The sequence below is a fragment of the Neurospora hispaniola genome (genome assembly GCF_033458365.1).
Source record: "Neurospora hispaniola strain FGSC 10403 chromosome Unknown B0T23scaffold_5, whole genome shotgun sequence".
NCBI lineage: Eukaryota > Fungi > Ascomycota > Sordariomycetes > Sordariales > Sordariaceae > Neurospora > Neurospora hispaniola.
In genome coordinates, this window is record NW_026944410.1 from 2,033,877 (window position 1) to 2,058,429 (window position 24,553).

At 50.3% G+C, this 24,553-nt stretch overlaps 10 protein-coding genes across 10 annotated transcripts; 6 read left to right on the top strand and 4 right to left on the bottom strand.

The window, feature by feature from the left end:
• The first annotated feature begins 2,635 nt into the window (after positions 1-2,635).
• Positions 2,636-6,248, top strand: B0T23DRAFT_382161 (RNA polymerase I-specific transcription initiation factor RRN6-like protein). Its single transcript, XM_062837312.1, has 3 exons — positions 2,636-3,101; positions 3,165-5,103; positions 5,298-6,248. Exons 1-3 carry the CDS (start codon positions 2,942-2,944, stop codon positions 6,220-6,222), a joined length of 3,024 nt encoding a protein of 1,007 aa, XP_062691813.1. The 5' UTR covers positions 2,636-2,941; the 3' UTR covers positions 6,223-6,248.
• Positions 6,249-6,385: 137 nt separating this feature from the next.
• B0T23DRAFT_340084 (PITH domain-containing protein) lies at positions 6,386-7,723 on the top strand. The gene is made up of 2 exons (XM_062835871.1): positions 6,386-6,958; positions 7,102-7,723. The coding sequence occupies exons 1-2, from the start codon at positions 6,699-6,701 to the stop codon at positions 7,511-7,513; spliced, it is 672 nt and encodes a 223-aa protein (XP_062691814.1). The 5' UTR covers positions 6,386-6,698; the 3' UTR covers positions 7,514-7,723.
• On the bottom strand, positions 7,724-8,906 carry B0T23DRAFT_382164 (uncharacterized protein). The gene is made up of 4 exons (XM_062837313.1): positions 8,671-8,906; positions 8,487-8,526; positions 8,245-8,372; positions 7,724-8,166 (listed from the first exon to the last, which is right to left on the bottom strand). The coding sequence occupies exons 1-4, from the start codon at positions 8,741-8,743 to the stop codon at positions 7,766-7,768; spliced, it is 642 nt and encodes a 213-aa protein (XP_062691815.1). The 5' UTR covers positions 8,744-8,906; the 3' UTR covers positions 7,724-7,765.
• Positions 8,907-9,097: 191 nt separating this feature from the next.
• On the top strand, positions 9,098-10,834 carry B0T23DRAFT_166027 (translation protein). Its single transcript, XM_062832816.1, has one exon. The coding sequence runs from the start codon at positions 9,429-9,431 to the stop codon at positions 10,578-10,580; it is 1,152 nt and encodes a 383-aa protein (XP_062691816.1). The 5' UTR covers positions 9,098-9,428; the 3' UTR covers positions 10,581-10,834.
• B0T23DRAFT_166031 (cytochrome oxidase complex assembly protein 1-domain-containing protein) lies at positions 10,774-11,934 on the bottom strand. Its single transcript, XM_062832817.1, has 2 exons — positions 11,584-11,934; positions 10,774-11,452 (listed from the first exon to the last, which is right to left on the bottom strand). Exons 1-2 carry the CDS (start codon positions 11,744-11,746, stop codon positions 10,968-10,970), a joined length of 648 nt encoding a protein of 215 aa, XP_062691817.1. The 5' UTR covers positions 11,747-11,934; the 3' UTR covers positions 10,774-10,967.
• Positions 11,935-13,223: 1,289 nt separating this feature from the next.
• On the top strand, positions 13,224-14,002 carry B0T23DRAFT_405454 (uncharacterized protein; the record flags this gene model as incomplete). Its single annotated transcript, XM_062838996.1, has 2 exons — positions 13,224-13,514; positions 13,577-14,002. The coding sequence occupies 2 exons, from the start codon at positions 13,224-13,226 to the stop codon at positions 14,000-14,002; spliced, it is 717 nt and encodes a 238-aa protein (XP_062691818.1).
• Positions 14,003-14,459: 457 nt separating this feature from the next.
• B0T23DRAFT_360185 (uncharacterized protein) lies at positions 14,460-16,387 on the top strand. Its single transcript, XM_062836253.1, has 2 exons — positions 14,460-14,908; positions 15,003-16,387. The coding sequence occupies exons 1-2, from the start codon at positions 14,758-14,760 to the stop codon at positions 15,974-15,976; spliced, it is 1,125 nt and encodes a 374-aa protein (XP_062691819.1). The 5' UTR covers positions 14,460-14,757; the 3' UTR covers positions 15,977-16,387.
• Positions 16,388-17,098: 711 nt separating this feature from the next.
• Positions 17,099-17,727, bottom strand: B0T23DRAFT_166059 (uncharacterized protein). The gene has a single exon (XM_062832818.1). The coding sequence runs from the start codon at positions 17,492-17,494 to the stop codon at positions 17,159-17,161; it is 336 nt and encodes a 111-aa protein (XP_062691820.1). The 5' UTR covers positions 17,495-17,727; the 3' UTR covers positions 17,099-17,158.
• A 234-nt stretch (positions 17,728-17,961) lies between these two features.
• On the bottom strand, positions 17,962-19,665 carry B0T23DRAFT_319967 (uncharacterized protein; the record flags this gene model as incomplete). The annotated part of the gene is made up of 3 exons (XM_062835152.1): positions 17,962-19,135; positions 19,188-19,241; positions 19,319-19,665. 3 exons carry the CDS (start codon positions 19,663-19,665, stop codon positions 17,962-17,964), a joined length of 1,575 nt encoding a protein of 524 aa, XP_062691821.1.
• Positions 19,666-22,399: 2,734 nt separating this feature from the next.
• On the top strand, positions 22,400-24,200 carry B0T23DRAFT_320123 (uncharacterized protein; the record flags this gene model as incomplete). The annotated part of the gene is made up of 2 exons (XM_062835157.1): positions 22,400-22,562; positions 22,642-24,200. 2 exons carry the CDS (start codon positions 22,400-22,402, stop codon positions 24,198-24,200), a joined length of 1,722 nt encoding a protein of 573 aa, XP_062691822.1.
• Positions 24,201-24,553: the final 353 nt, after the last annotated feature.

Consider the following 24,553-nt stretch of genomic DNA (forward strand, 5'->3'; position numbering starts at 1 on the left):
GGAGAAATAATAGGGGAAGATAGTATACCTTTAGTTTGGCAAGTGTGCGTACTAATTAAATAAAATACTTTATATAAATTTAGGGTTAGGGCGTTAGCGAATGCTTAGATTAAAGTAATATTATATTTTAAATAAGCGAGGGGGTAGATATTATTAGAGGATAAGAAGAGAGTAACCGATTAAAAATTAATTATAGGCGTAAAGTAAAAGGAAGGAGAAGATAAAATAAAAAGAAAAAAAAATGGAGAGGAAAAAGCGAATATATTAATTGGGTTTATAAAAGAGATAAGAATTAGTATATAGGTATATAATAGAAATATATATATTTATAGTAGGGGGCGGTTTAAATAAAGGAGTAAATAAGGCGGTTATAGAATTAAGGGAGGGGGTAGCGGATATAATTATAAAAGTAAGAATGGGAGGAAGAAGAGAAGAGAAGTAAAGAGGGTAGGTAGAAGGGATATTATATAGACGAGGGAAGAAGTCCTTATACGAATATAAATTAAAGTAAGTAAATATAATTTAAAGTAGGCGAATATAAAATAATATAGGGTAAATAGAATATTAAATAATTATATAAATAATAGGAAAAGGTAAATAAAAGGATAAAATAAGGGTAATAATTAGAAAGGGAAGGATAGGACGAATAAATAGTAATAGCAGTTGTAAAAAAGTAGGAGGGAAAGGCGGAAAATAGGAAAGTATATACTTCGGACTATAATAGAAAAAGTGAGGGAAGTAATTAAGAATTGTACTATTAGAAAAGAGGGAGTAATATAAAGAATAAAGTAAAGGTAATAGGAAAGTAATTAAGAAGGAATAATGTAAGTAAAGGAAGTTTATAGAAGAAGTAATATATAGAATTATAAAAGGCGGAGGACGGAAACGAAAATTCCGAAGATGGAATTTATAAGGAGGGGGATTATATTTAGGTATTATAATAAATTGTAATAAACGCGAATAATAAAGAATAGTTTATAAAAGGAATTTTAAATTTTAATTGTATAAGTATTTTAAAGTAGGTATAAATAACGGAGGGTACCCTACGAAAATATTAAATTGTACTACGAATGCGGATAATAGAGAATATTTAGAGGGAGGAATTATAGGGCGTAATTATATTAATATCCTAAAATATTTATTAATATTTTTAAATTCGGAGTAGTATTCCTTGTTAGGTAAAACGAGGTTTACTACTTTATATATTTGCGGAATAATAGTTTTAGTAACGGTTGGAAACTCCGTTAACGCTTTAAATTGGATATTAGTTTCGTATTTATATTAGAATTTATAAGAATAGATATTATAATACTAATATTTTAGTAGGCAGTATATTAATACTTTAAATTTAATACCGGTTTTATATCTGCATTAAAATTTATAAGAATAGATATTATAATACTAATATTTTAACGGGCGGTATACTAACGCTTTAAATTTAATACCGGTTTCGTATCTGCGTTGGAGTTTATAAGAATAGATATTATAATACCGATATTCTAGCGGATGGTACGTTAACGCTTTAAATTTAATATTAGTTTTATATTCGTATTAGAATTTATAAAAATAAATATTATAATACTAATATTCTAGCGGGTAGTACGTTAATACTTTAAATTTAATATTAATTTTATATCTATATTAGAATTTATAAAAATAGATATTATAATACTAATATTCTAGTAAGTAGAACGTTAACTCTTTAAATTTAATACCGGCTTTAGGGTTGTATTAGAATTTATAAGAATAGATATTATAATATTAATATTCTAATAAGTAATTCGCTAGTAGTAGAGCGGCTATAATCTAGAATATAATGTTAGCGGCTATAATAAGTAATGCCCGATAATACTATAGTACCCGGCGTTTATTATAGAGGTTCTAAAGACAGAATTTATAAGGGGGGGGGTTGTATTAGAAGGTTAAGAACCTGTATATAAAAGCACTTTAGCAGTTACTATTCCCCTTTGTTAATTAAAGTGTAGGATTATTTATAATAATATTTATATCGGGTCGAATTTGTAGGAAGAATAATCCGGCACTGCGCTGAAGCGCTAAATTAATACGAAGCTTTATAATACTCGTTAGCGGATGAATAGAGTTTGTATAAGTATAAAAGAGGTTCAACGGAGCGTATTTTATTATAGTCGATAACTATCAATACATCTTTAAATTAACCCCTAATTTACCGTCCCTTACGTATAGCCACAACCGTAGTCACCTCAGCCTACCTTTCGCCTACGTTCCTAACACAATACTAATAAAGGAGGTACTAACACCCCCAATAAAGGGGGCGCTAATACTAGAAAATAATGAATAATAATTATAATTTATTCTTTTATTTACTTACTACTTAATTAAGTAATATACTAGATTTCTAAAAGCCTCAAACGACGTTATATTAATGTAAAATATAGTAATTTACTATAGGGATGGGTCACTTTACTAGTGGTTTACTATGGGGCTTGTCCTATAATAAAAGTCTGTCCTATATTTTCGTAACCCCCTACTTAACGAGTAGGGGTTGAAAAATGGCCCCACACCCGGCCGCCCCCAACCCCCAAGTACCTTTTCCGCAGAGCGTTCAATGATGAATCGGCCCCACCAAAAAGTTCGCGGTGGACCCGTCCGGTGCATTTTCTCTGCGTTTCTTGCAAAAAAAGACCGAAAAAATAAAAAGAGAAGCTGGTTTGACGTTTCGCATTTTCTCACTTCTTCTTTCCTTCCCTTCTTCCACAGCATTTCTTTGCTTCCAACATCCCTCACCAACCACCACGGTCAGGATTCAATGCGCCGGCGCACTTGAGCTTCTACCTCTAATATCTTTTTTTTCTTTTGTTTGCCTGACCAAGTCGCAAACACCGAGCATTCGGTATCGGGGGAGAAATGATCCCGCCGAGCACTTTGTCATCGCGAGCTACCCTCACTCCGAGAGCTCCGAATGGCTGACCGACATGGTCCCATCCGCCCTGTCGGCCGCTCGCATGCTTTGAGTCGCCCTCGCGCTCATGCTGGTGGTATCGTCGGGCGGTTGACCTACATCCCCGCTCAAATCAACCAAGGCACTGGTCAACTTCGCAAAGATCGTGCTAGAGATGAGAGTAAGCTGCTCCTCACCTGCGCCTCACTCTGGGCATTCTGGGACTAACCGACTCCGCTGTTAGTTCCTCAATTCCAACAGGTGACGCCTTTCAATCAGTGGTCCGCGCCCACCAAGACAGCCTTTCCTGACTTTGGCAGCTTTGGTCCTTCCCAACTTGCCAAGTCTCAGAACAACTGGCTCCTCAAAACCCTCCCAGAGGCTTTTCTCGGAGATGTTGATACCGAGACGCTGCTCATCGAGGAGATCAGCAACACTTACTCGCGCACCCGTCCCGCAACACCAACCACTGTCTCCCTCCTGGCCACTGGAGAGATCACTGATGTTAGAGACTCTGATAGAGTCAAGGGACACACGGTGCTTGCCACTGCCAGCGGAGAGTCGGGGCACATTCTTCGCTTGATCAGTCTCGCCCGTGAAGAGTGGAGCTGGAGAGATGAGGACGTTAAGATACGTCTTCATGCCCCGAACCATCATCTCGAAGGAGACTGGTGTCAGGACAGCGTTCCCATCTCATTGATCAAGTTCGTCAATAACAGCAAGAAGTACGACCAGATTCGCTGGCTCATTGTGCAGAAACCGACTTCAACTACGGTCTGCGAGCCCGAACTCAGAAAGCTGCCGGTGCAATGCTCATCCTCCACTCAACCATCTTCCTCAACCCTGACGCAACTTGTTGCCAACCCCTTGTTCACCATCACATCCGATCGATCCGGGGGCGGTTCTCACTCGGATGTCTCCTTTAATCCGCTTTCTGATGATCAGGTCCCTCAGCTTGCCATCATTGATCAAGCTGGGTATTGGAGCGTATGGGACATTGTTGGCCGACGAGGTGCACGGCCCAAGGTGATGAAGCCGGTACTGAGAATGTGCGGCAACATCAGCCTAGGGTCCATCCCAAAGTTCCCTGGCAGGACAGCAGATGATCAGGAACCACATAGAATCATGTGGCTGTCTCTGAAAAGGGACAGGTCCGATGATGAAAGCCGTCCAGGAAGTCGGTCAAGAAGTTCCACGCGCGCCAAACCAAGGCACCGTCTGTCTCGGGCTAGCTTGCTTCTCCTCGGAAACAGCACTAATCTCTGCCTTTTCGACACGGAAACTCGCAAGTCTGAGGTCCAACCTCATTTGCTAGCAGCAAGGAAGGGAGAACGTCTTTTGGACCTCGCCCCTTCGCACTTGGATCCATCACAGGCCTTCCTTCTCACAAATACAACCATTTCCTGGCTTTCTGTCAAAGACGATGGTTCTGGAATGCGGCTTGAGCCACTTGTCTTTTCACCCCACCGAAGAGACGTCCAAGATCCGTCACTGAGGCTCGAGGTGTCTCCTGGAACATTCATCGATGGTGCTTTGGCCTGCTTCGTGTCGATCCGTTCTAGTCGAAATGGCGAAGTTACTGTCTTTTGGTTCATCAGCCCCAGCTCAGGGAAGCCTCTTCGCTACCATCGGGAGTCAGTTCGCCTCAGAGCTTCATCCAAGTCCATCAGTGTCGCTATGCTTCCGGTCGAGCGACGCGTTGGCCAAGCAAAGCTTACGGCACCTCTCACTCGTGCTCTCGCGAAGAGGCAAACCAGGTTCTTCCAGCTGGTTACGCTGGGACACAATCTGGACCTGAGCTGCTCGCTTTGCATGTGGTCTGACGAGCCTGGTGTACGGGTGCGACCTCCTGATGAATGCGTAGCCCGTTCTGGCTCTGCATCGGAGCAATCAATACTGCGGGAGCAACTGCGCAATGCATTTGCCTTACCAGACGAGCTTGACGACCGTTCCTTAGTCCGCGAGTCTCGAAGCCCGGAACTTGGCCGAGATTCATCTGGAGCTCTGAAAAGGGAACCAGATACTCAGAGTCTTGTGGTCTACGGGCGGGCATTGGCCAAAACGCTAGTGGTTCCCTCAACGTCGAACGAGGCACGCCCATCGCAAAATGAAGTCGACATTACTCGCATCGCTGACGTCCTGAGTCGTGAGACACACGATGGCTATATGCCTAGACACTCTCTGTAAGTTGACATAATTCAAACTTTGCACAGTATCCGTCCTATATGATGATTTCTCGAAAGAGAGGCTGTTTATGATCAACAATGATTACAAAAATACACCTATACATTGTTCTATTTCTGATCCAGGACTCACCACACACACTTGTCATTCCTCCTTTTCCGTCGGGACAGGTTGCTAACGCTTTGCGTCAAAGACTTAATCTAGTGAAACAAACAAGAGGTGTTCAAGACGTCGTCGGACTCGCCTCATGGTGGTCATCCCATCAGCACTTGTTGCTTGATAATGTTCCTGGGAGACTGGTTCCCACCAATGGTCGTCACGTCTTGGGTGATGAGATAGACCGCGCCTTTGAGAAGTTGATGGCGATGTTCTCTCATCTTCCCTTAAACCATCGAAAGGCGTCCCGAGGGGCTCTCATTCCCAAGCTGCAGCTTCTCGCGGCCGAGACTCTCCTTTCGGAGGCCGGAGTAGCGGCAGTACCTGAAGAATGGGCTGCAGCGGAGACTTGGGATGGCAGATTGAGTCAGAGCCAGTCATTTGCCAGTTCCATGCCTTTTGGCAGCTCTCCTCCCTTGTTCTCCTCACAAGTTCACTCCCAGTTCGTACAGCACTCGCAGTCGCAATTACAGTCTCAAGGCTATGATACGACCCAGAGTCAAGATCAACCAGACGGTGAAGATGTAGTGGGCGTGAGGCTACGCCAGTACGTGGCCATGAACCCCGTTTCGAAGAGAATTGGCGGTAGAACCCGAGTCACCTCTCACTGGGAGCTTGGTGAAGACCCCAATGTCATCACATGGAAGCCAGGTCAAGATGACGAGGAAGATGATGCTGGTCTTAGGAGAAGGCGCAAGCTCGAGGCAAAGCGCAGGAAGAGAGAGAAGTTGCTGGCGAGGATTCGCGGAGTTGAAGCTGTCAAGGCAGAAAGTCAACCTCTGCCGTTTGCCATTCAGTCAAGCCAGCCGAGAGGTTTTGCTTTCACGCAGAACACTCAGCCGGAATCATCGCAGTTTTTTGCATCGCAGCCCATGTCACAAATTGTTGCAGGACCGCATGGAGGTAGGCCCTCTCATGTGAAGAAGAAGCAAAAGGTGAAGAAGCGGATGGGATTCAGATAGATGAATTTGACTGTATGGCAACCTCATTTTTTTTCGTGCTTGATCCTGACGTGATGTTGTGTGACAATCAGATGTGTGACCGATGGTGGAGGTGGTTCGTTTGCTTGCTGATCGATGGATGTTTGGATGAGAAAGTGCGGAAAACACTCGAAGATTCGGCGTTCAATGTATAAGCCAATTCTTGTAAACGATTTTCGTCAAAGTAGTTTGCATGCTATTCAACATCTTCCATATAGCTTTCCAATCTCCGACAGGCATTTTTGTTGATCGTTGTCGTTGAAATGTAGTTGGTCGCAATCACCCACTGGAAGAACTAACGGTCAACTCAAATCACGCAGGTTTACGACGAAAGCATTCAGTCTTGGCCCCTCACTTTCACCAGACTTCAACAACCACTCCGTCGTCAAAATCAATCATCAAAACCTTGACAACTCGAGGCACAGAAATCTTGTATTCCAACAACTCAATTCGGGACAATGTCGCACCACTGCCACGATGAGCACGACGACCACCACCACCATCATGAGGGCGGGGCAGAGCACGACCACTCTGACGACATCACCCCCGCCGTGCAGTTCTCGCTGTACCAGCACATCAACTTTGACGAGATCACCACCCTGAACGAGCAGGTGCACGGCTCTGGCCAGGCCATTATCAAGAAGACGTGGGCCGAACGATTGGCGACGGAGCCCGAGGTGGTGAGCGATGCTGATGAGCAGCTGATTATCAACGTTCCGTATGTCACACTACGTTACCTCACTTGATCACTCAAGTCATTCACATCTTCACGAATTTCAATGTCATTCCTCTCCTGTAACATACACATCATACAATGACCCCATCATACACACCCAATCACTAACACACACACCCAAATAGTTTCACAGCCCAAATCAAACTGCACTCCGTCCTCCTGCGCACCTCGCCCTCCCCCTCGGCCCCGCGCACCCTCCGCCTCCTCGCCAACGCCGACATCCACGATTTCGGTCAAGCTGAGGACTCTACTCCGACACAAGAATTCGAGCTCTCTCAAACTTCGGAAATCCAGGAATTGCCCGTCAAGCGAGCCAAGTTCAACGCCGTGCAAAGACTGTGCTTGTTTTTCCCGGATAATTTTTCGCAAGGAGAGGAGGATGAAACGAGAATCAGTTATATTGGTTTCAAGGGAGAGTGGATGACGTTGGGACAGGCGCCGAAGAATATCGTCTACGAGGCGGCGGCTAGGCCGACGGATCATAAGGTGAAAGGGACGGCGGACGCAAGAGGTGTGGGATATAACCGTCAGGGGTAGAGAGGAACTTTTGCGGGGAGTGAGGAATGAGTGACGGGTAGGAAGGGGTTTGAGAGTGGATGAAGGAGCTACCTCTAGTGATGGGTCAAACCTGGTTTAGTTCTTAGTCTGCTGCTTTAAAGGCAGCAGCATACCAGATAGGAATCGAGGTTGGGAAGGTTCTGACAATGGCTTTCGGGCATCAAAGGATTTTCAGGTCTTATGTAGCATGGAAAACTTAAGTAGGTTTGCTTCTTTTGTTCTCAAGCGAATTTACATGAAATCATCCTCCCAGGTCTCATCCCGATCCTGATTGCTCGAGTTCATCATGTTCTCCTCAGCAAAGAGCTCATCGTAGGCATGATCCTTCTGCCACTTCTTCTCGGCCCGCTCCTTCTTCAGGCGATCCTCCTCCTTCTTCCGCGCCAGCACCGCCGCCTGATCCTTCTTGCGCAGCTCTTTGAGATGCTGCTCCTTCTCCTCTCGCAGGTCCGGGTGCTTCTCAACCTTGGTCTTGTTCAAACGGTTGACGATAGCATTTTCGCGCTGCGCGATCAAAATGCGCTTCACTTTCTTCTGATCCTTGAAGCTGACCTGGCCGACCGCCATGCTGCCGTCCTTCTTAAGATTGGCCCATGGGGTATAGATGATTGTGATGTTGTCCTTCTTGTTACCTTTACAAAAGCACAGAGTTAGTCCTCACGAATTCCCCCATGACTTCCTGACAGTAGAATTCAAAAGCAGGAACTTACCCTCGATGGAGTTGGCCTTGGTCAACTGACCAAGGTCGGTCAGGAGCTCCTCGGGAATGTTCTCCCATGTCCAACCCTCTGGGAGACGGAGGTAGATATGAGCACTGGAAAGTTTGTCGACATGGAACTAGGGCCTAGTAATGAGATACAGAGCATAATATGACGAGAACCGCATGGGGAGTCATACCCTACGAAGAATAGTTAGAAAATGCCGAACTAGGCTTGGCCGGGGTGAAACTTACCATACATCCTCCTCCCAGCCGTGTTTGATCAACTCCTCGTCTATAAAATAGCATGTTAGATGAGTGACGAGATGGCATACACGTCCAAGTCGAATATGCAATGTCCATGAGTGTGTCAAGATATATGCATATTCCACAAGGAGATGCAGAATACCAATTGTGGCTGATGATCGTCTTCACCTACTCTCAAACTTGTCTTTCCCCACATAAATGAACGCCGGGGGACTGACGACGGTCGAAGTGAAATAGAAGACCATGGTTGCTGATGCCTCAAGAAGAAATGAAAGATGGGAATATTGGGTATCTCAAAACGGCGACAATGAAAAAGGCACTTTCGTGCAAGAAGGAAAACCAAAATGCAAAAAAGCGATTTCTTCTCTGGGGCTGTGTGGTGGTGGTTCGAGTGAAGATGTTTTAGCGGTTGAGTTTGGGGGATCCAATGCGGTAAAATGCGCCCGCACTCCAGCGGAAGTACATAAAGTGAATCGAAAGAAACAATTAACCCTAACCCTTCTTGTAGATATGTCCCTTTGTACTCGACAATCCGCCAAATACATACCCGCCTGTAAATAGCCGCCCCTCCCCTGTCAATTGTGAATCCCCGGATGCCGAACCGATCGACGTTATCGGGGGGAGCATCCCGTTACTGAATTTCTGAGTGGCTATCAAATTTCTGCTGCTCCGTGCTTCGAGCCGGCGACCACCACTCCCGCACCCGCCCCAAAACCACCTCAACGGCCGCGCGCCGAAACGACCTCCCAACTCCGCCCCCTCCGGTTCGCGTCTCGAAGACAGCCGGTGTCCTTTCCATTCCCCCACTCGACGCTCCGGGGCCCCGACATCGATACAACGAACACCGTCAGGTCCAATTGACTGCGACCAACCCCACCAAAAGCAACACAACACCACCCAACCCTCCCCTCAGACTTATACACATACACGATGGCGCCCCGGCTGCCCGCGCGCTGCTGGAGGCAGCTCTCCCTCGTCGAGAGGTCAGCCACCCACACCACAACCACCGCCGCCAGCTCCCTCCTCCTCGCCGGCCGGACCACACCCACCTTCTCCGCCTCCTCGCCATCGACCGTCTTTCCCTCCCTCCTCCCTCAGATCACAAAGCGCGGCGTCAAGTACGGCTGGAGCACGCTCCCGAAGCGCAGCAGGCCCACACGATTCAACCAAGTGACGCAGGGTCTTCCGGCGCCCACCTCGGGTCCGGCCGCTGCCCTCAAGCGCCGCGAGAAGACTACACCCCTGCGCACCGGCGTGCTCGCTGTCAAGAAGGGCATGACCGTCTTCATGGGCCGCACCGGCGCCCGCATCCCCTGCACCGTCCTGCAGCTCGACCGGGTCCAAGTCGTCGCCAACAAGACGCGCGCCAAGAACGGCTACTGGGCCGTCCAGGTTGGCCTGGGCGAGCGCCGCGCCGAAAACGTGGGCGCCCCGCAGCTCGGCTATTACGAGGCCAAGGGCATCCCGCCCAAGCAGACGCTCGCCGAGTTCAAGGTGCGCAACCAGGACGGTCTGTTGCCGGTCGGCGTCCAGCTGTTTCCGGACTGGTTCCACGTCGGCCAGGTGGTGGACGTGCGCGGCATCACGCGCGGTATGGGTTTTGCCGGTGGTATGAAGCGTCACGGCTTCGCCGGTCAGGAGGCGTCGCACGGTAACTCGCTGAACCACCGTACCATTGGTTCCGTCGGTGGTTCGCAGGGCTCCGGTTCGCGTGTGTTGCCCGGCAAGAAGATGCCCGGTCGCATGGGCGCGCAGCAGCACACGGTCCAGAACCTGCCCATTCTGATGGTGGACAACGAGCTCGGCATCGTGGTGGTCAAGGGCGCGGTCGCTGGTCACAAGGGTGCGGTTGTCAAGGTTCAGGATGCTGTCAAGAAGGCTCCTCCCCCGGAGGAGTTTGTCGAGGCCACCAAGCAGCTCCTCAACGAGCGGTTCCCCGATGCGGAGGAGAAGTTGCAGGCGGCGAGGAAGTTGCACTTGGAGCTCAAGGAGGCGAGGAGACAGGGCCTGATAGATTCGCTCATCAAGAATGGGCTGACAGAGAAGGCGGATGGAAATGCTGCGGTAGAGGCTTCGGCTTAAGAGAGGGGGGGCTGTCTGGTCTGTAGTATGTGTTTGTACTAGGTTTATGGAAGGGAATGTATGGTATAGCCTTCCCGGTTTCTCTTTTTTAGTTCTCTCTTGTATGATACACACGCATCGTGGGGTGTTAAAATGTACAGCTACCGAAAATGTATAACAACTTGAACATACAACCCTTGCCCGTGATAGGTTCGTATGTTCTCTCCCTATATCTTACATATCCCTCCTTGACAGCCTTTGGGTATTCAATCAGAGAGCCAGAACACGATCCTGTCCTTCAGCTCATCCTGTTTGAGAGGGGGGGAGGGGGACCACCACCTTCCCCGGTTCTCATATATATCCTCCCTTTTTCAAAACTATTCCCTCCTTAAGAGCACCCCAAAACAATTACTTGGGCATCTGCCTGAAACCCCTAACCTTCGCATCCTCTGCATCATCATCATCCAGCTCAGGCTCCGTTGCACGGCCGTTGATAGCTCTGAAGGGATCGCCCTCCTCCAGCAGGTCAATGACCTTGCCGTCCTCCGTCTCCAGACTCCACTCGGTCGTCTCGAACATGCCTCGGGGCGTGGGCCGGAAGCTGGCGAAGCGCATCACGCCCGTGCGCTTGGTGCCCTTGACATTGAACTTGATGTCGATGCGGCCGTGCAGCTGGTTCATCTCGCCCGAGATCCACGGAATCTGCGCCTTGAAGTAGATCTCGTCGCCCAGGTACTCGCGCGCGCGCTGGTTCGTGCGCAGCGCATAGAGGGTTGACTCGACCACGGGGGAAGAGAGTTTCTGGTAGTTGAAGATGGCGATCGAGGTGGCGGCTACGATGCCCAAGAAGATAGGGAAGGTGCGGGACCAGCGGAAGCGGGAGGTTTGGACGTCTGTTTTTGTGGTTGGGAAGGGAAGAAAGGGTCAGTAACTTCCATGGTAAGGAACTCAATTGGGGTGCGGAAACAGCAGGAAACACAGAACACAGAGAAGTGAAGAAGCGAGAGACACGGGGAGAACATACCAGGAAGTTCACGATCAGCTCGCCTCTCCATCAACGGACCATCGCCAGGCCTGGGTGCCGATGTGAGAGATCTCCTCTGGGTTTGAGCGCGGCCCTTGGCGCAAGGGGAAGGCCTCGCCAGCGCCCTCTTTAAGGCCATACGTTGTGTTATCCTAGAGAGCATTGTGTGTGTTTATGTGTGTGTAAATGATATGTGTAGTTTCGTGTGAAGGTTATTTTCAGACGAACGATGGGGAGGGACGGGACGGGATGTGTTGACACAACGAAGCTTCGGAGTTCGTCCCGTACACTAAAGCTACCTACCTACCAAATGGAAGCTGCCCTGGCGACGATTCCTACGATAACTCGTTTATCGATAGGCAGTGGGGCGGCACTACGTCGACCACCCCACTACGATTTGATTAGTGCATAGCCTTTTGGAAATATTCTTGTAGCAGCAAGTACCGAGCTGTCGGGGTGGCTGGTGAGGGTTGGGAGTTGATGAGAGAACCTCGGGGTCGTGTTTGGGGAATTCACCCTCGTGGCTTGGCGGATAAATGCTTCCTCCTCTTTTCAACAACATCAAACAACCATTGTCGGCATCGCGGTGTCATGTCTCATTACAATGTCTAAATTGTCCATTTGGGGGCTTTTTATGTTCTTTCTTTGATGAGACTATCCCGTTCTGTTGAGAGGTTGCAAGTGCATCATTTTTTTTTTTTTTCCCTCGTTGTCCCAGGTTCAAGAAGAAGAAGAAAACAGGAAAATCTCCTGTTGAGTTGCCGGTTAGCTTGCCAATTCACGAACTGTGGCTCTGTTGCTGTATCGTTCAGCATTTCTCTGCTTATATGCTTGATGACGATGGCCGAGAGGTACAATTCCTATTTTGGCTCTTAATTTCAAAGCGTGGCGCTACCTACTATTCCACCGGGCTGACAAGTATGGTCTCTTCCTGTCCGCCTATGATGCAGTTGGCTTCAACTCCATATGCCGTGAGAGACGGTCAATTTCTATCCTCCAGTGGGAACTGGACTCTTCAGTCTCCGGATTGTAACCGGCCTCGAACAACTCCCAACAAAGAATAGTATTCGTCAATCCAGGACGTCACAATATCCCATATTTGGCAAGGCAAGCTCTGTTGTGTATAGCCACAAAATGGGTTACAACCTTGCGAGGCGAGGCGAGCCTCGTGCTTAATGCTTTGCGTCCACGGATCAGCGCGTGGCAGTTCCATGCAGACTAGGCATCTCTCATATGGAAGGGTTTTCGTGGCGTTGGCTGGGCATACGCAGTGATATCCCTCCTTGAGAGAAAAAAAAAAGAGAAGTACGTACCCGGTCGAGCCAATCTCACTGCACATCATGAAGAGGCAGTGTCAGTTTTGTGTGCTTACGTGTGGACAAGCTGACAACCACCACATTTGGAAATGGGATCCAATCCGCGTCCCCAAAGGCGGGTGAGAGAAGGCTTTTCGCCCAACGAAAGAAAAGACGAACCGGCACGACCGCAGTCGGTCCGCTCTTAAATAAGATGGCTAGCGCTGTTGTCAATATCTGGGGAAACTTGGACAGGCCCCAACCACATTGCACTTTGCCATATCAAGACCCCAACTGTTCCTGTCCTTCTTCACACTGTTAAGCTCTTCTATTCCCTCAGCCAAAATGGCTTCAAGCAGGCTCATGAAAGCCATCTATGTGGCTTTGTTTTTGCTTTACGTTGACGCAGCCATCTCATTATCCCTTGTCTCGTCAATGGTGGCATTTCTTCATGGACGCGGCGGCCAACCATTTGAGGTCCGACGACTTGGTTCGTTCTTTGACCTTCCCGGAGAACCTGCACATCTTTTAACGGACCACGGCCATACGACAAATGCAGCAGGAGGTACGGGCGTCGTCCTTGTAGGGTTCGGTGGCCTCCTAGCTTTGTGGTTGGAGCATAGGTCCAGGGCAAAGGTATGTGTTCATTCTCGTACAATCATTGTGCATTGTGCGTATACTAAATAACCTTGTGGCAGTACGGAAAAACATCGCCATTCTACTATCTCTGGGCCCTTATCACGATTCTCAGCTGGCTTCTTACTCTCACGGCTCTGATATATACCTATGTCCTGACCAACAGGCACTCGGATCAGGGTATTGACCTCGCCTACGCAGAAGGCAATGCTCCGAAGCCGTACCCACGGGACTCTTGGACCCCGGAGAACTGGTATACGCAGGTCAACAGTCTATCACTTGTCCACAGCGACGATCACGACATGCTGAAGAAGAAATTGAGATCCATGCGCGGATGGCGCTACAACCTTATTCCCTTCATGATTCTTGGTTTCATTCTCATGGTCCTCGTCATCGTGGAGCTGTTGAGTTTCAGGAGGTCGAGGGGTAGGAAGACAGAACAGCCATTTGAAGAACGGCCGCATGAGTCCGCTCACTTGGTAGCCTGATGTGGGCCTTCAAGCTGGGGAACTTAAGGGATTTGTGATTGTGGTCACTTAAGCGGTACGGTCGAGATGTTATAACCGATGTCAATTCATTAGTAAACAAAGGGTTTTGCTCAAAGGAGGTAGATGGATGGAAGAGTGTCGACAGAGGAGTAACAAAGATGATCCCAGTGGTATTGTAGTTTGAAAGAAAGATATTAGAGCTTCAAATTGAGAAACAATGCCTTGGCATCACGTACTTGCACACCTGCATTGCATCCGAACGACGCCGATGTGACAAAGAAAAAGGGGTTCAGGGGGGGGGGGGGGGGGGGGTCAACACTCAACAACAGTGAATGCAGGGGTAGCTCCCGCCTCAGTACGTAGACCTTCCGATAAGGCGGGACATAGATAAGGATTTTTGGGGACGGGGCAGACCGACAGCTCAGTATGTAGTCCGATGGCGGGCATCCCGGACCTTACCTACTGTACGTAGCTGGACCAACAGCGACCAACAGGGAGCAAGAGGGAACCGGAAGAGCCACGTTCGTCCACTGAAGAAGAAGGCACGACGTCACAGTCACCTTTGTCGCTTCTAGTTCAATCTGTCCATTTCTTCGTTTTACAAATCATCATCCATCCCTCAACCGATCAATCCCTCTGCGCGCGCGCGCAAAACGAATATCGAAACAAACACATATATTGGAACAACAAAGTGACGGATCGATCTTGTACCTAACGACACCCACCCAAACCAACGAGCAGCTCGGACAAGCACCATGACAGAGGGACCTTCCCCCGCAGACGAGGCAGAGGCGCGCGCCCTCGAGCAGGCTCGCATTCGCAAGGAGCGACGCGAGGCTAAGATCAGGGCCAATGCCGGAAATCGTCTAAATAAGATCACCGGATTGGGAGGCGGTATTGAAAGAGGTCAGTGTTTTCCGTCCATCCATCTTGTGCCCTAGCATAGTATTATATCATGTAAATGGCATTAAACCAAAGCTGACATTGGTCTTCTCTTTAGACCCTCCTCCTACGCAGCCAGCCACCAGCAGCAGCAACGATGACAAGACATCACCAGTCCCGACCTCCAGCTCCGCACCCCGAGTTCACGCCGACCCCGAAGAGGTCGACATCTCCACCTCTGAACACTTCTACCAACCAAACACCACCCCAAGAATTCCCAAGCTGCCACAGCCTACACAAGGTCCTTCTCCCTTCGACCCGAACGACCTCTCCGAAGAGAGCCTGCGCCAGATGATGCTCGGCCGCGAATCCCCCATGGTTCCAGGTGCCGCCGGCGGCGACCCCTTTGCCAGCCTACTGGGAGCAGGGCCAGGCGGTCCGGGCGGTCCGGGCGCTGAGGACCCGATGATGCAAATGATGCTCAACATGCTTGGCGGAGGTGGAGCTCCCGGTTCCGGTGCCGGTGGTATGCCACCTTTTCCAGGAGGAGGGTTCCCCGGCATGCCCGGTATGGGCGGCATGATGCCTCCTGGAATGGGCATGGGTCAGCAAGGAGTCCCGCCGGCCATGGCCGTTCCCGACCGGTACTCCTCCCTGTGGCGCCTGCTGCACACAGCCGTGGCGCTCGGTCTCGGTCTCTACATTGCGCTGTGGACTTCGTTCAGCGGCAGCAAGGTCGACAGGGACAGCAAGAACATCCTTACTGGCAACAACCATCACCACGTGGGCGCGGGGGACCAGGTGGCTGTGGGCTTCGATACGGATTCGGCGAGACGGTTTTTCTACGTGTTTGCTACGGCTGAGGCGCTGCTGCTGACGACGCGCTTCTTTCTGGAAAAGGGTTTGGGAAAGAGTCCCGTGGGCGGCGCTTTTGGTGGTGGTATGCTGGGTATGGCTGTGGGTTTCTTGCCGCAGCCGTGGAAGGGTTATTTGGAGATTGCGATGAGGTATGGACAGATATTCAGCACGGTCAAGGCGGATATTCTCGTTTGTATCTTTGTGCTTGGGGTTTGCTCATGGTGGAGGTCGTAGTTCCCTATCACAGAGGGAGAAGATGGCTGAGAATGTTTACTGCAACGGCTTACGGGCGTAATGAATGGGTCAAAAAGGGGGTAACTGAGCACGCTTTTAATGGCATGGAATATAGTAATGAAAACAAAAGGAACATGAGTGTACGCCGTCACGACATGAGTGTCCCATCGCATTTGTCTGGTTGAAATGACAAGGCCTTGAGCTTGAAGATAGCTGGCAAGACATTCCTCAATTTCTCACACAGAGTACTTACATTCCCATCGCCGTCAAACGTCAACTCGCCAGTTACCTAACAGGTGAGGTATCGTCTCGATTTGTTTCGAAACCCAAACCCAAAAGCCCTTCCATGTTGCCTATAGGTACACAAGTATCCAAAGTGTTCCCCACATCCTCCGCTCTCCTTTCTGCGCCCGCAATCATCTGTGGAATCTAGCATTTCCTTTAAATTAACCAAATCTTCCCTTTCATCCTAATTCCATTCCAGGGGCACCAGAACAGCCAGTCGCCTTACCTCACCACCTTGCCACCACCACCACCAATCTCTTGAACCCTTCACTTTCTTCTACACCCCCTCCCACTACCTTCTTCCACCTTTTCATAAACCGTGATAAGAAAGCGGTCACAGTAAGCGCCGAGTCCGTAGCAGTCGATGCAAATGACGACGGATAGGGCCGAAACTACAAAGTCGATGCCCCACCAGCCTCAAAAGAAACAGTGGCGAAACTAGAGGGGGAGAGTTTCAGAGGAAGAGGATGAGGACGAGGAGAAGAGGGACAGACTTTTGTAGTTGTTGTAGGTTGGCCCGAAGAGAAGAAGTGTCTTTGGCGAAAAGAGGAGGGCAAGGGCCGAAAGTGATAAAGAGACAGAGGACGGAGAGGAGGATGAGGGGTGTCGGGGTAGAGCCTGCTGTTACGTAGCATTATTCTCGGTGAGGGCTTGGATGTTAGCTTGTGATGTTTGTTGGTTTGGGTTGTTGGTTGTGTGATCTGGTCGTAGTTTGGTTACTGGGAGTGTCGACTGGTCTGTGAGTGGTGATGAGACTTCTATTGGAAGTGTTGTAGGAGAGAAACAGTTCGAATATTCAAGACTTGCGAGGCTTCCAAGAGCCTGATAATCTCGTGTGACTGAGTTTGCTTGGTATGTTCTGTAGAAAGAGAGAGAGTGTTGAATACGTGAGTCATATCATATCGTGCGGAAACGACTTTGTCTATTTTTCCTACTCGATGCTTGTTTCAGCAAGTAACCATAAACGGAGGAGAGCGAGCTGTTTGAGACAGTATGCTGTTCCGAACTCGCTCTTTCGAGTTTGGTCGAGTAAAGGAGTGCAGAGGTTGAGTAGATCAGAAACTTCAAAGCTTTCTTGTATCGCGGTGGCAGTAACTTGGTCTTAAAGCAAAGTGTATGATGAATGAGGAGAAGAAGAAAGAGGGGAATGTACTGAGAGAGGGTCTGCTCCCTCATTATCACCGACAACCTCCATGGAGTTACGCGCTTGAAAACGATGGCGGATACATACATGTACACTATACATTATGTCGACTTCGATCCAGTTCAGTAATTTGGTAATTGCAAAGTTCCTGCAGTAAGATGCCACGAAAAGAACCATGCGTGATGTTGAACGGGACCTTGGGAAAGTGGTTTGGGTGATTCGTGGACTTCGCCGTCGATGTAGCACAGTCGAGCATATGTGAACGTAGTAGAGCATGTTCAAAACCATTCATTGATACATATTTTTGAATCCGGGTATCGTGACCAGGAGCTTCACTATCTTGGAGTGCTCATCCGATCTTGTTGAAAGGCCTTGCAAAAGTCGGCAGCAAAGACATTACCGGGCACCCAAAGACTGAGTATCCCGACTACACTCTCGATGTGATCGGCTGGGTCATCATCGCAGTATGCGATATGTAGATTCATCACTGTCGAGCGTCTTCCCAGTTCCCCTTGTCGATGTTCGAAGAAGGCATTGCCACTGCAACTTTTCTGCCTCACGGCTTCAAAACACCCGCCAAAACCCCTCCAAGAACACCCCTCACCCTCTTCGGATTTTCCAACGCACACGTAAAGACAACCGCTGTACTGGCAGCGAACACCGCCGTCTCCCTCCACTGCTTCCGCAAGTCATATCTCCTCGGGAACAACGTAGCCAGTGCTCTTGGTGCGACAAACAGCGCCATATCCTTCCTCCTCCCCGCGTTCTCCAGCAAGATGCTCCATCCGCACAGAGCACACCCAGTACCAACACAAAGCCCGCCATCCATCTTTTGACAACTCTTTACGTCTCTTCCCACAATGTACGGCCCGAGTCTCGTGCGAGCTAGACACACGCCGTAATAGAACAGAGTGATGAAGACGCCCAGAAAAGCCGACGACCCACACGCCGAGACCAGCGCCTTCTTCAACGCCTTCCAGTTCGGCTTGCGTAGCACGAGCAGCAAGTTGAGCGGCAGGTACATGGTAAAGGCCCACTTGAACGAGCGGGCGAACCTCGACAGGCCGTGCCGCTCGCAGCTCGGGCCGCAGCCCATATGGACGATCTCGCAGGGGAAGGGCACGGCCTCGGCCGGGTCACCCCATGCCTCAGGCCAACCGTAGTCCTTGCACATACTGCCCAGCAGCGGGGCCTGGCCCGTGTCCTTACCGTACACGAGGGATCCGGCCCGACACCGGCGGAGAGCCTCAATCAGGCGGCTGTCGACGGAAGCGGCGGAGGTGATCCACTTGTTGTAGGCCCGTGGAAGGCGCGAGGGGTGGTAGAACCAGGTCCACATGATAAGAGCGCTGGAAAGGGCGAAGATGGCCGGGTCGGTAAGGCGGGATATGAGGGATTCGACGAGTCTACTACTGGCGGTGGTGGAGGGGGAGCCATGGCGACGGGCCTTGTAGTGGGACCAGAGCTCCCCAAAAATCACGTCAAGGGCGCGAGTGACGGCGAAAAGGGTCAGGTCCAAGGTTCGGCCAGCGTAGTGTACTGTCCTTATGGGTTGTTTCGGAGATACTTCTTGTCTTTGAGCGGGAACGGCATCTGATGTGGGTAAAGGTGTTCCAACATTTATGACTGTGGGTGAGGATATGGTCTCGGTAAAACCTGGAGTCCGCTTTGACTGTAAGAGCTTAATACCGAGCCATGCCGCGATGAAGGAGGCAAACGACCTTGAAAGTCTGCAATGGTCAAGTGTCAATAACACGTCCTTGATGGATGGTGATCGGATACTTGCCGTTTTCGTGTGACATGGGACAATGTAGCGGCCAAACGATTGAGTATAGTCTTGAAGAAAACCTAGGGCCAGGAGTGAGTACCGATACTGTAACTCGTACAGAAAGTCAGAACATACCTCGAGTAACGTGCTACCACCGGCCAGGACTGCGCAAAAGGTAGGAAAGCGGTGCCAGTCCATACCACCGCGTAGTATGTTTACAAAGGACTCGACAAACCCATCCTGTTGTTTCTTCCCGGCCTTCCACCTGAGGGCATGCTTGGAAATCAAAGTGAACAATCTCGGGGCAACCGAAGACACATAGCCCAACAGATAGGCGCGCACGAGAGGCCGTAATAATGGAGGGATGCGACTTTCGATCCTCTTCCAGCCCTTTGAGTTTGGAGCTAACCGGGCTGTGGGAAGCTGGAGGCGCAAGGATGATGGGAGCCCAGTTGCAGCAGGAGATAGTGGGCTCTGAGACGGGTGGCTCATGGCGGCACAGTAACATGTACAGTGAAGCTGTGTAAAATAGGAGAATAACGTCTATGAGGCTGTATTACAAAATTAGCCTGGTGCGGACTTCTCCATTGCGGCTTGATTGCGTAGATGTCAAAGTGCTCAGGTATTTACTCTGTGCTCAGTGTTGGCAGGGACCCCGATGAGTCCAGTCGATGTTACTCGAGGTGTGATGTTGAATAAGCTTGAGCTAAACTAACCTAGGTCATGAGCCTCGGTAGAGCCAAATCTAGAAGTCCAAGACGGATGGATAGTTGGTTTACCCCCCCGAAAATCGAATGTGTGAAGCGGGTAACAACAAGGATGAATATCAACAACAACAACAACATCGACATGTGAAGAGAAAGCACACGACCACTGGATGTCGTCACGCCGTGGCGGCACCGTCCGTGGCTCGCCTGAAAAAAGCAAAGGGTGGATTCCCGACGTGGAATTGCCTAGGCTCGGGGGACGGTTCTGGAACTGTTTTAGGTGCCGACGAACAAAGAGACGATCTTGATGATGCTGCGACAGACACTACCGAACGGGCAGAGTGCCCGGTCTGGATTACACTAGTGTGGTGTCTCTGTCCGTGATGTGGCCGACGCCATGGACCGGCGACCGGGCTATGTATTTTCAGAGGCGGGAGACCACCGAAGAGACATGTCCTCGCGAGGTGAAACGCGCCTCACTCTGTCATTGGAGTTTGATTCGGAAGACAGGAAGGACTGAATGAAATTCGCATACTAATGATCACCTTTGGGAAGTTGGGCCCGTTTGGTGTTGCTGTGGGTGCTGCGGCGGGGCGGTAGTAGCGTACCTTGGCGCGCTACAAAATAATGCGGGGACACCCTGTTGCCGGGCCACTGAAATGCTTGGGATCCACAATCTCGAATTGGATCACGCAAAAAATACCTTTTCATCGCTTCCATTTGTGTATAGTTTGAGGAACACATCAAAGCCATTGGAGGCAGCTTCTCCGACCACGGAACGAGGCCCTGAATTCTCCCGCTATGCGAGTGCTAGGGCTGGGACTCGAGACTCTCATAACATGATTAGTACCTGCTACATATCAACCTGTCATGATGTCTCTTGTTGATCTGGGGACCAATCAATAAGTCCGGGGTTCAGACAGAAGGAAAGTAGTGTAGGGGGAAATTTGGCGGGGTAGCGCACAAAACCCGCCCCGTGCGAGATATTGCATGTGATTGATGAGATCGGACTTCGTTGGGAACTCTCCTTCTGCTTGTGTATACTACCTCTCGTGACCTCAACAAGCTCTGCCCACGATCAACGACGAATTGCTGTGGACAGGCGCTAGTATACTCATGAAGAGAATTTGCACACCTCTCCTCTTATTGACCATTACCTATGATAGCTGGTGAGCCAAACAAAGGCAGAGAGAAAGATGGAAAAAGGTCACCTTCGGGAATAACTTGAAGGGAACTTGAAAGCACCCCCGCTGGTCCCCACCAAACAGCCATCAAAAACTAACCCAAATGGTGAAGGTAGGCATTGAAGTTCTATGCTGCCTACTAATCCGACAGTTGAAGTTCGTTAATTCGGTACTTACAATACTCGCCCCCATGCAAGCGTGAGCTGGTACCAGCCTAACAGAACCTCGAGGTGCTCATCACGGGCTGGACCTTTGACATGGAGCCTCCACTTCCATCGTTGTAGCGGGAGCCAGGAACGGGCAGCCGAGCGATGACTGAAGCCACAAGGGAAGCCAGGGGGAAGGAAGCTTGTGAAGAGAGAAATTCGAGCACGGAGCCTTTCCATGATGCAGAAATGGGTGTTTTTAAATTACACTAGTATACCTAGTACCTAGCCGCTTTCCAGATCAGATCCCCCACAAGAACCCAAACCGCCCCAATCCCAGTTCTTGATTTGTCTGAACTAACAACACCTGACGTCCTGTCCGCCTGGCCTCAGCTTCTACACCAACAGACCTACCTACATCTAGGTTGGCTGCCATACCTCTGCTCTACATATACCTACAGTGCTACATCAATTACTACGTTCGGTTTCCAAGTTTGTCCCTACATCCGGCATTTAGCGGCTTGTTTTCATTTCGCCTTGTGCCTTTCACTCCAAGCTCCGCCTTGAAATCTTCGCATTTTCTTCCAAACAGCGACCAAGCTTCTCGGCCTGGAAACACGTGCTCGAGACTGGAGTTTAGCGCACCCAGCCGAGTTCCTTGTCACGTTCGAACATTTCGGCCTACCAACATCATCTGATCGGCCCGGTACATCGAGGTACCTCTCCCGACGACAACGGCCCGTCTTTCACGTGCCTCGAAACCGACTGCGGAGCCGGCCACTCACGTCAACACCACAACCTCACCTCACCTAGCCGGTGGCGGCACATCATCGAACCGCAACGCACCCGCCGAGGCCGCGTCCCTCCAAGCTCCCGGCCACCGGCCCCACGACGATTCCCGGGTCCCCTCAGCGGGTCTCCGGCAGCCGTTCCCCCGTTCTCGGCTATCCCGCCGCTGTCAGCCTCATCGGCCTCTTGCCGTCCCAGCGGTCGGGGTCTTGGATATCTCTTCGTTTCCCGGCTAGGCCGGATGTACGTGCTGGACTTGTAAACATTGCAAATGTGCTATTGCCTGGCATGCCCCGATAGTCCGAGTACAAGCCTGCGGCGACAAACCCAATCTAGTGTCTAATCCGCTGAACCAGCCGCAACACTTGCCAAATTCTTTACATACGTCATCGTGCCTCTCATGACACAACGGCAACTTCATACAGCCTCGCGTCATCCCTCACTCCAGCTTTTGTCACATCAGCTACTGCCTGCTGGTCCTGCCTCTGCCGACATGCCGCCGCCGCCGCCGCTACATCATCAAGAGCCGCCGACGCCTGACCAGCCTCAGCCAGTGTTCGGTTGTAAGTCCACTCACCCCCCCCTTTAGTATGTGTTTTTCAATCAAATATCTTACAAACTGGCCTTGACGGTCTCTCGCAGACTTGCCCCAGAACGTAGCACAGCCACCGGCACCCCTCGCCACTCTTCTCACGGACGACCAATCCAGATATCTTGACAGCTTTTTCCAAAACCTGAATGATGCTGCAGCTGATGACCCTTTCCTAATATCACCAGACTTCGAGGAAGAAGGCTTAGCTTTTACTTCAGAATGGAATACGCGGCCGGGAAACCTTGTTGGATCAAATACTTCGTTCGCTCCTTTCGCCCGCACCAACTTCAACACTGGCTTCAGTGATTTGTCAAGTGTACATAGCTTTGGGGGTCCATCATTCAATCACCAGCTCCAAGCGCCGCCACGGGCAACGGACGGTATCCATGATCTCCTAAATGCCGCTGCCGCTCTCCCTAACGAGGTAGGCGGCCATGGAGGGAACACTTTCGAGCAAAGTTACGGGGGTAGCAGTACTTCTGGGGGGCAACATGGCATTCAACAGACAGACAATAGCTTCGGCGGTGCGGCCATCGCCTTGGCCATGCGCCCTTACGCGTCCATTAGCGAGCCTTCCAATAACTTCTACCGCGACATGATCTTCCAACAGCCAGGGCAGTCGCAGCAACCCCGCCAAAACAGCTACCAGCATGGGCAGCCGGTAAGGATCCAATTCGGTACCGACACCAGCTTCTCCCAGTCAACATTCACACCCCAGAGGACGCAGGAGAGCTCCGAGGTCATGAGCCAAGCACAACTGAAGGTACTGGATTGTCTGGTACCCAGCCAAAGCGCCGCCACAACGCGTGCCTCCAGTCCTGTAACGCAGGGGCAGGGGCGAGGGAACGAGCACCACGGGTCATTCTCACCGCCCAAGCTACGAACACATCATCGCCCGTCCTTACCTCAGGCACTTGCCTCCATACAAGAGGAAGGAGGACCGCCCAAAAAGAGAAGGGCAACAGTGGACAACACCACTAACAACGATGCCGCGATGGCATCACCCGGCCCGCTGGCTACCTTTTCCAACAGCCCCTACAGCCCGTTTTCCCAATCCGGGTTTGCCCCTTCCTCTCCCATGACGTCGCTAGGTGGTAGAAAGTCAGCGGGTCCAGGAGGAGCAAAGGGGAAGAAACTCTCACGCCAACAAGGACTTCCATCTCCCAATACAGTATCAGAACCCACAGACTCCCAAGCCCCGAGTGGTGACACACGATCACCAAACGATGACGAAGATAACAAGCCCGCTCGACCGGGCAAGAGGCGTCGCTCCTATAAAGAAAAGAAGCCCAACCTGACGCTGGAACAAAAGAGGCTGAACCACATCGACAGCGAGAAGAGGCGGCGGTATATGATCAAGTCAGCCTACGATAATCTGTCGATTATTATACCGGGGTACAAGGAGGCTGGTGTTAGCAAAGCGGGAGGGATACAGTTAGCCGTGGATTTCTTGAAGAAGATAATGGAGGAAAACGAGGAGTTGAAGGAGAGATTGGAGCGAGCGAGGGAAAAGGCTGGGGTTAAAAGTACTGGGACAGATGTTGAAATGACAGAAAGGGGGATACAAACTGGGCAGGAAGGGGGAGATAACGGTGCTGAGGAACAATGATGACATACGGTAGCCAAGCCGTAGTGTTTGACCTTGGATATGTTGGTACATCACTTGCGCATTTACGAGCCATGCCTTTGTGATTAACCATGCATAAAGTGCCGACAATAGGACATCTAGGTAGCTGGGGTGAGGCTACTCCATTGGTTGCTTTGGTGAACGGCAGTCTGCATCTACCATTTGCTGGGTGGACTATGCCGAGGGTTTATCCAACCTCGAAAGAACCTAGACACAACAAAACTTGCAAAGGATGCGTAAGGGCCTTCACTTCACATTTCGAGGTGCAAAAGCAAGAAAAAGAGTTGTACGGTAAGTGGAATCGTCTCTGATGGCTCCCACAAAAGCTCGCTCAA

What these genes read in the sequence shown, in the direction of transcription:
- B0T23DRAFT_382161 (XM_062837312.1), top strand. Translation starts at nt 2,942, where the DNA reads ATGGCTGACCGACATGGTCCCATCCGCCCTGTCGGCCGCTCGCATGCT. An exon ending in AGATCGTGCTAGAGATGAGA is followed by an intron (nt 3,102 to 3,164) that starts GTAAGCTGCTCC and finishes CTCCGCTGTTAG; the next exon opens with TTCCTCAATTCCAACAGGTG. An exon ending in TATATGCCTAGACACTCTCT is followed by an intron (nt 5,104 to 5,297) that starts GTAAGTTGACAT and finishes TTTGCGTCAAAG; the next exon opens with ACTTAATCTAGTGAAACAAA.
- B0T23DRAFT_382164 (XM_062837313.1), bottom strand. Translation starts at nt 8,743, where the DNA reads ATGGTCTTCTATTTCACTTCGACCGTCGTCAGTCCCCCGGCGTTCATT. An exon ending in GGGGAAAGACAAGTTTGAGA is followed by an intron (nt 8,527 to 8,670) that starts GTAGGTGAAGAC and finishes GCTATTTTATAG; the next exon opens with ACGAGGAGTTGATCAAACAC. An exon ending in GGCTGGGAGGAGGATGTATG is followed by an intron (nt 8,373 to 8,486) that starts GTAAGTTTCACC and finishes TACTAGGCCCTA; the next exon opens with GTTCCATGTCGACAAACTTT.
- B0T23DRAFT_360185 (XM_062836253.1), top strand. Translation starts at nt 14,758, where the DNA reads ATGACAGAGGGACCTTCCCCCGCAGACGAGGCAGAGGCGCGCGCCCTC. An exon ending in GGGAGGCGGTATTGAAAGAG is followed by an intron (nt 14,909 to 15,002) that starts GTCAGTGTTTTC and finishes TCTTCTCTTTAG; the next exon opens with ACCCTCCTCCTACGCAGCCA.
- B0T23DRAFT_166027 (XM_062832816.1), top strand. Translation starts at nt 9,429, where the DNA reads ATGGCGCCCCGGCTGCCCGCGCGCTGCTGGAGGCAGCTCTCCCTCGTC.
- B0T23DRAFT_166059 (XM_062832818.1), bottom strand. Translation starts at nt 17,494, where the DNA reads ATGTATGTATCCGCCATCGTTTTCAAGCGCGTAACTCCATGGAGGTTG.
- B0T23DRAFT_340084 (XM_062835871.1), top strand. Translation starts at nt 6,699, where the DNA reads ATGTCGCACCACTGCCACGATGAGCACGACGACCACCACCACCATCAT. An exon ending in CAGCTGATTATCAACGTTCC is followed by an intron (nt 6,959 to 7,101) that starts GTATGTCACACT and finishes ACACCCAAATAG; the next exon opens with TTTCACAGCCCAAATCAAAC.
- B0T23DRAFT_166031 (XM_062832817.1), bottom strand. Translation starts at nt 11,746, where the DNA reads ATGCTCTCTAGGATAACACAACGTATGGCCTTAAAGAGGGCGCTGGCG. An exon ending in AGCTGATCGTGAACTTCCTG is followed by an intron (nt 11,453 to 11,583) that starts GTATGTTCTCCC and finishes CCACAAAAACAG; the next exon opens with ACGTCCAAACCTCCCGCTTC.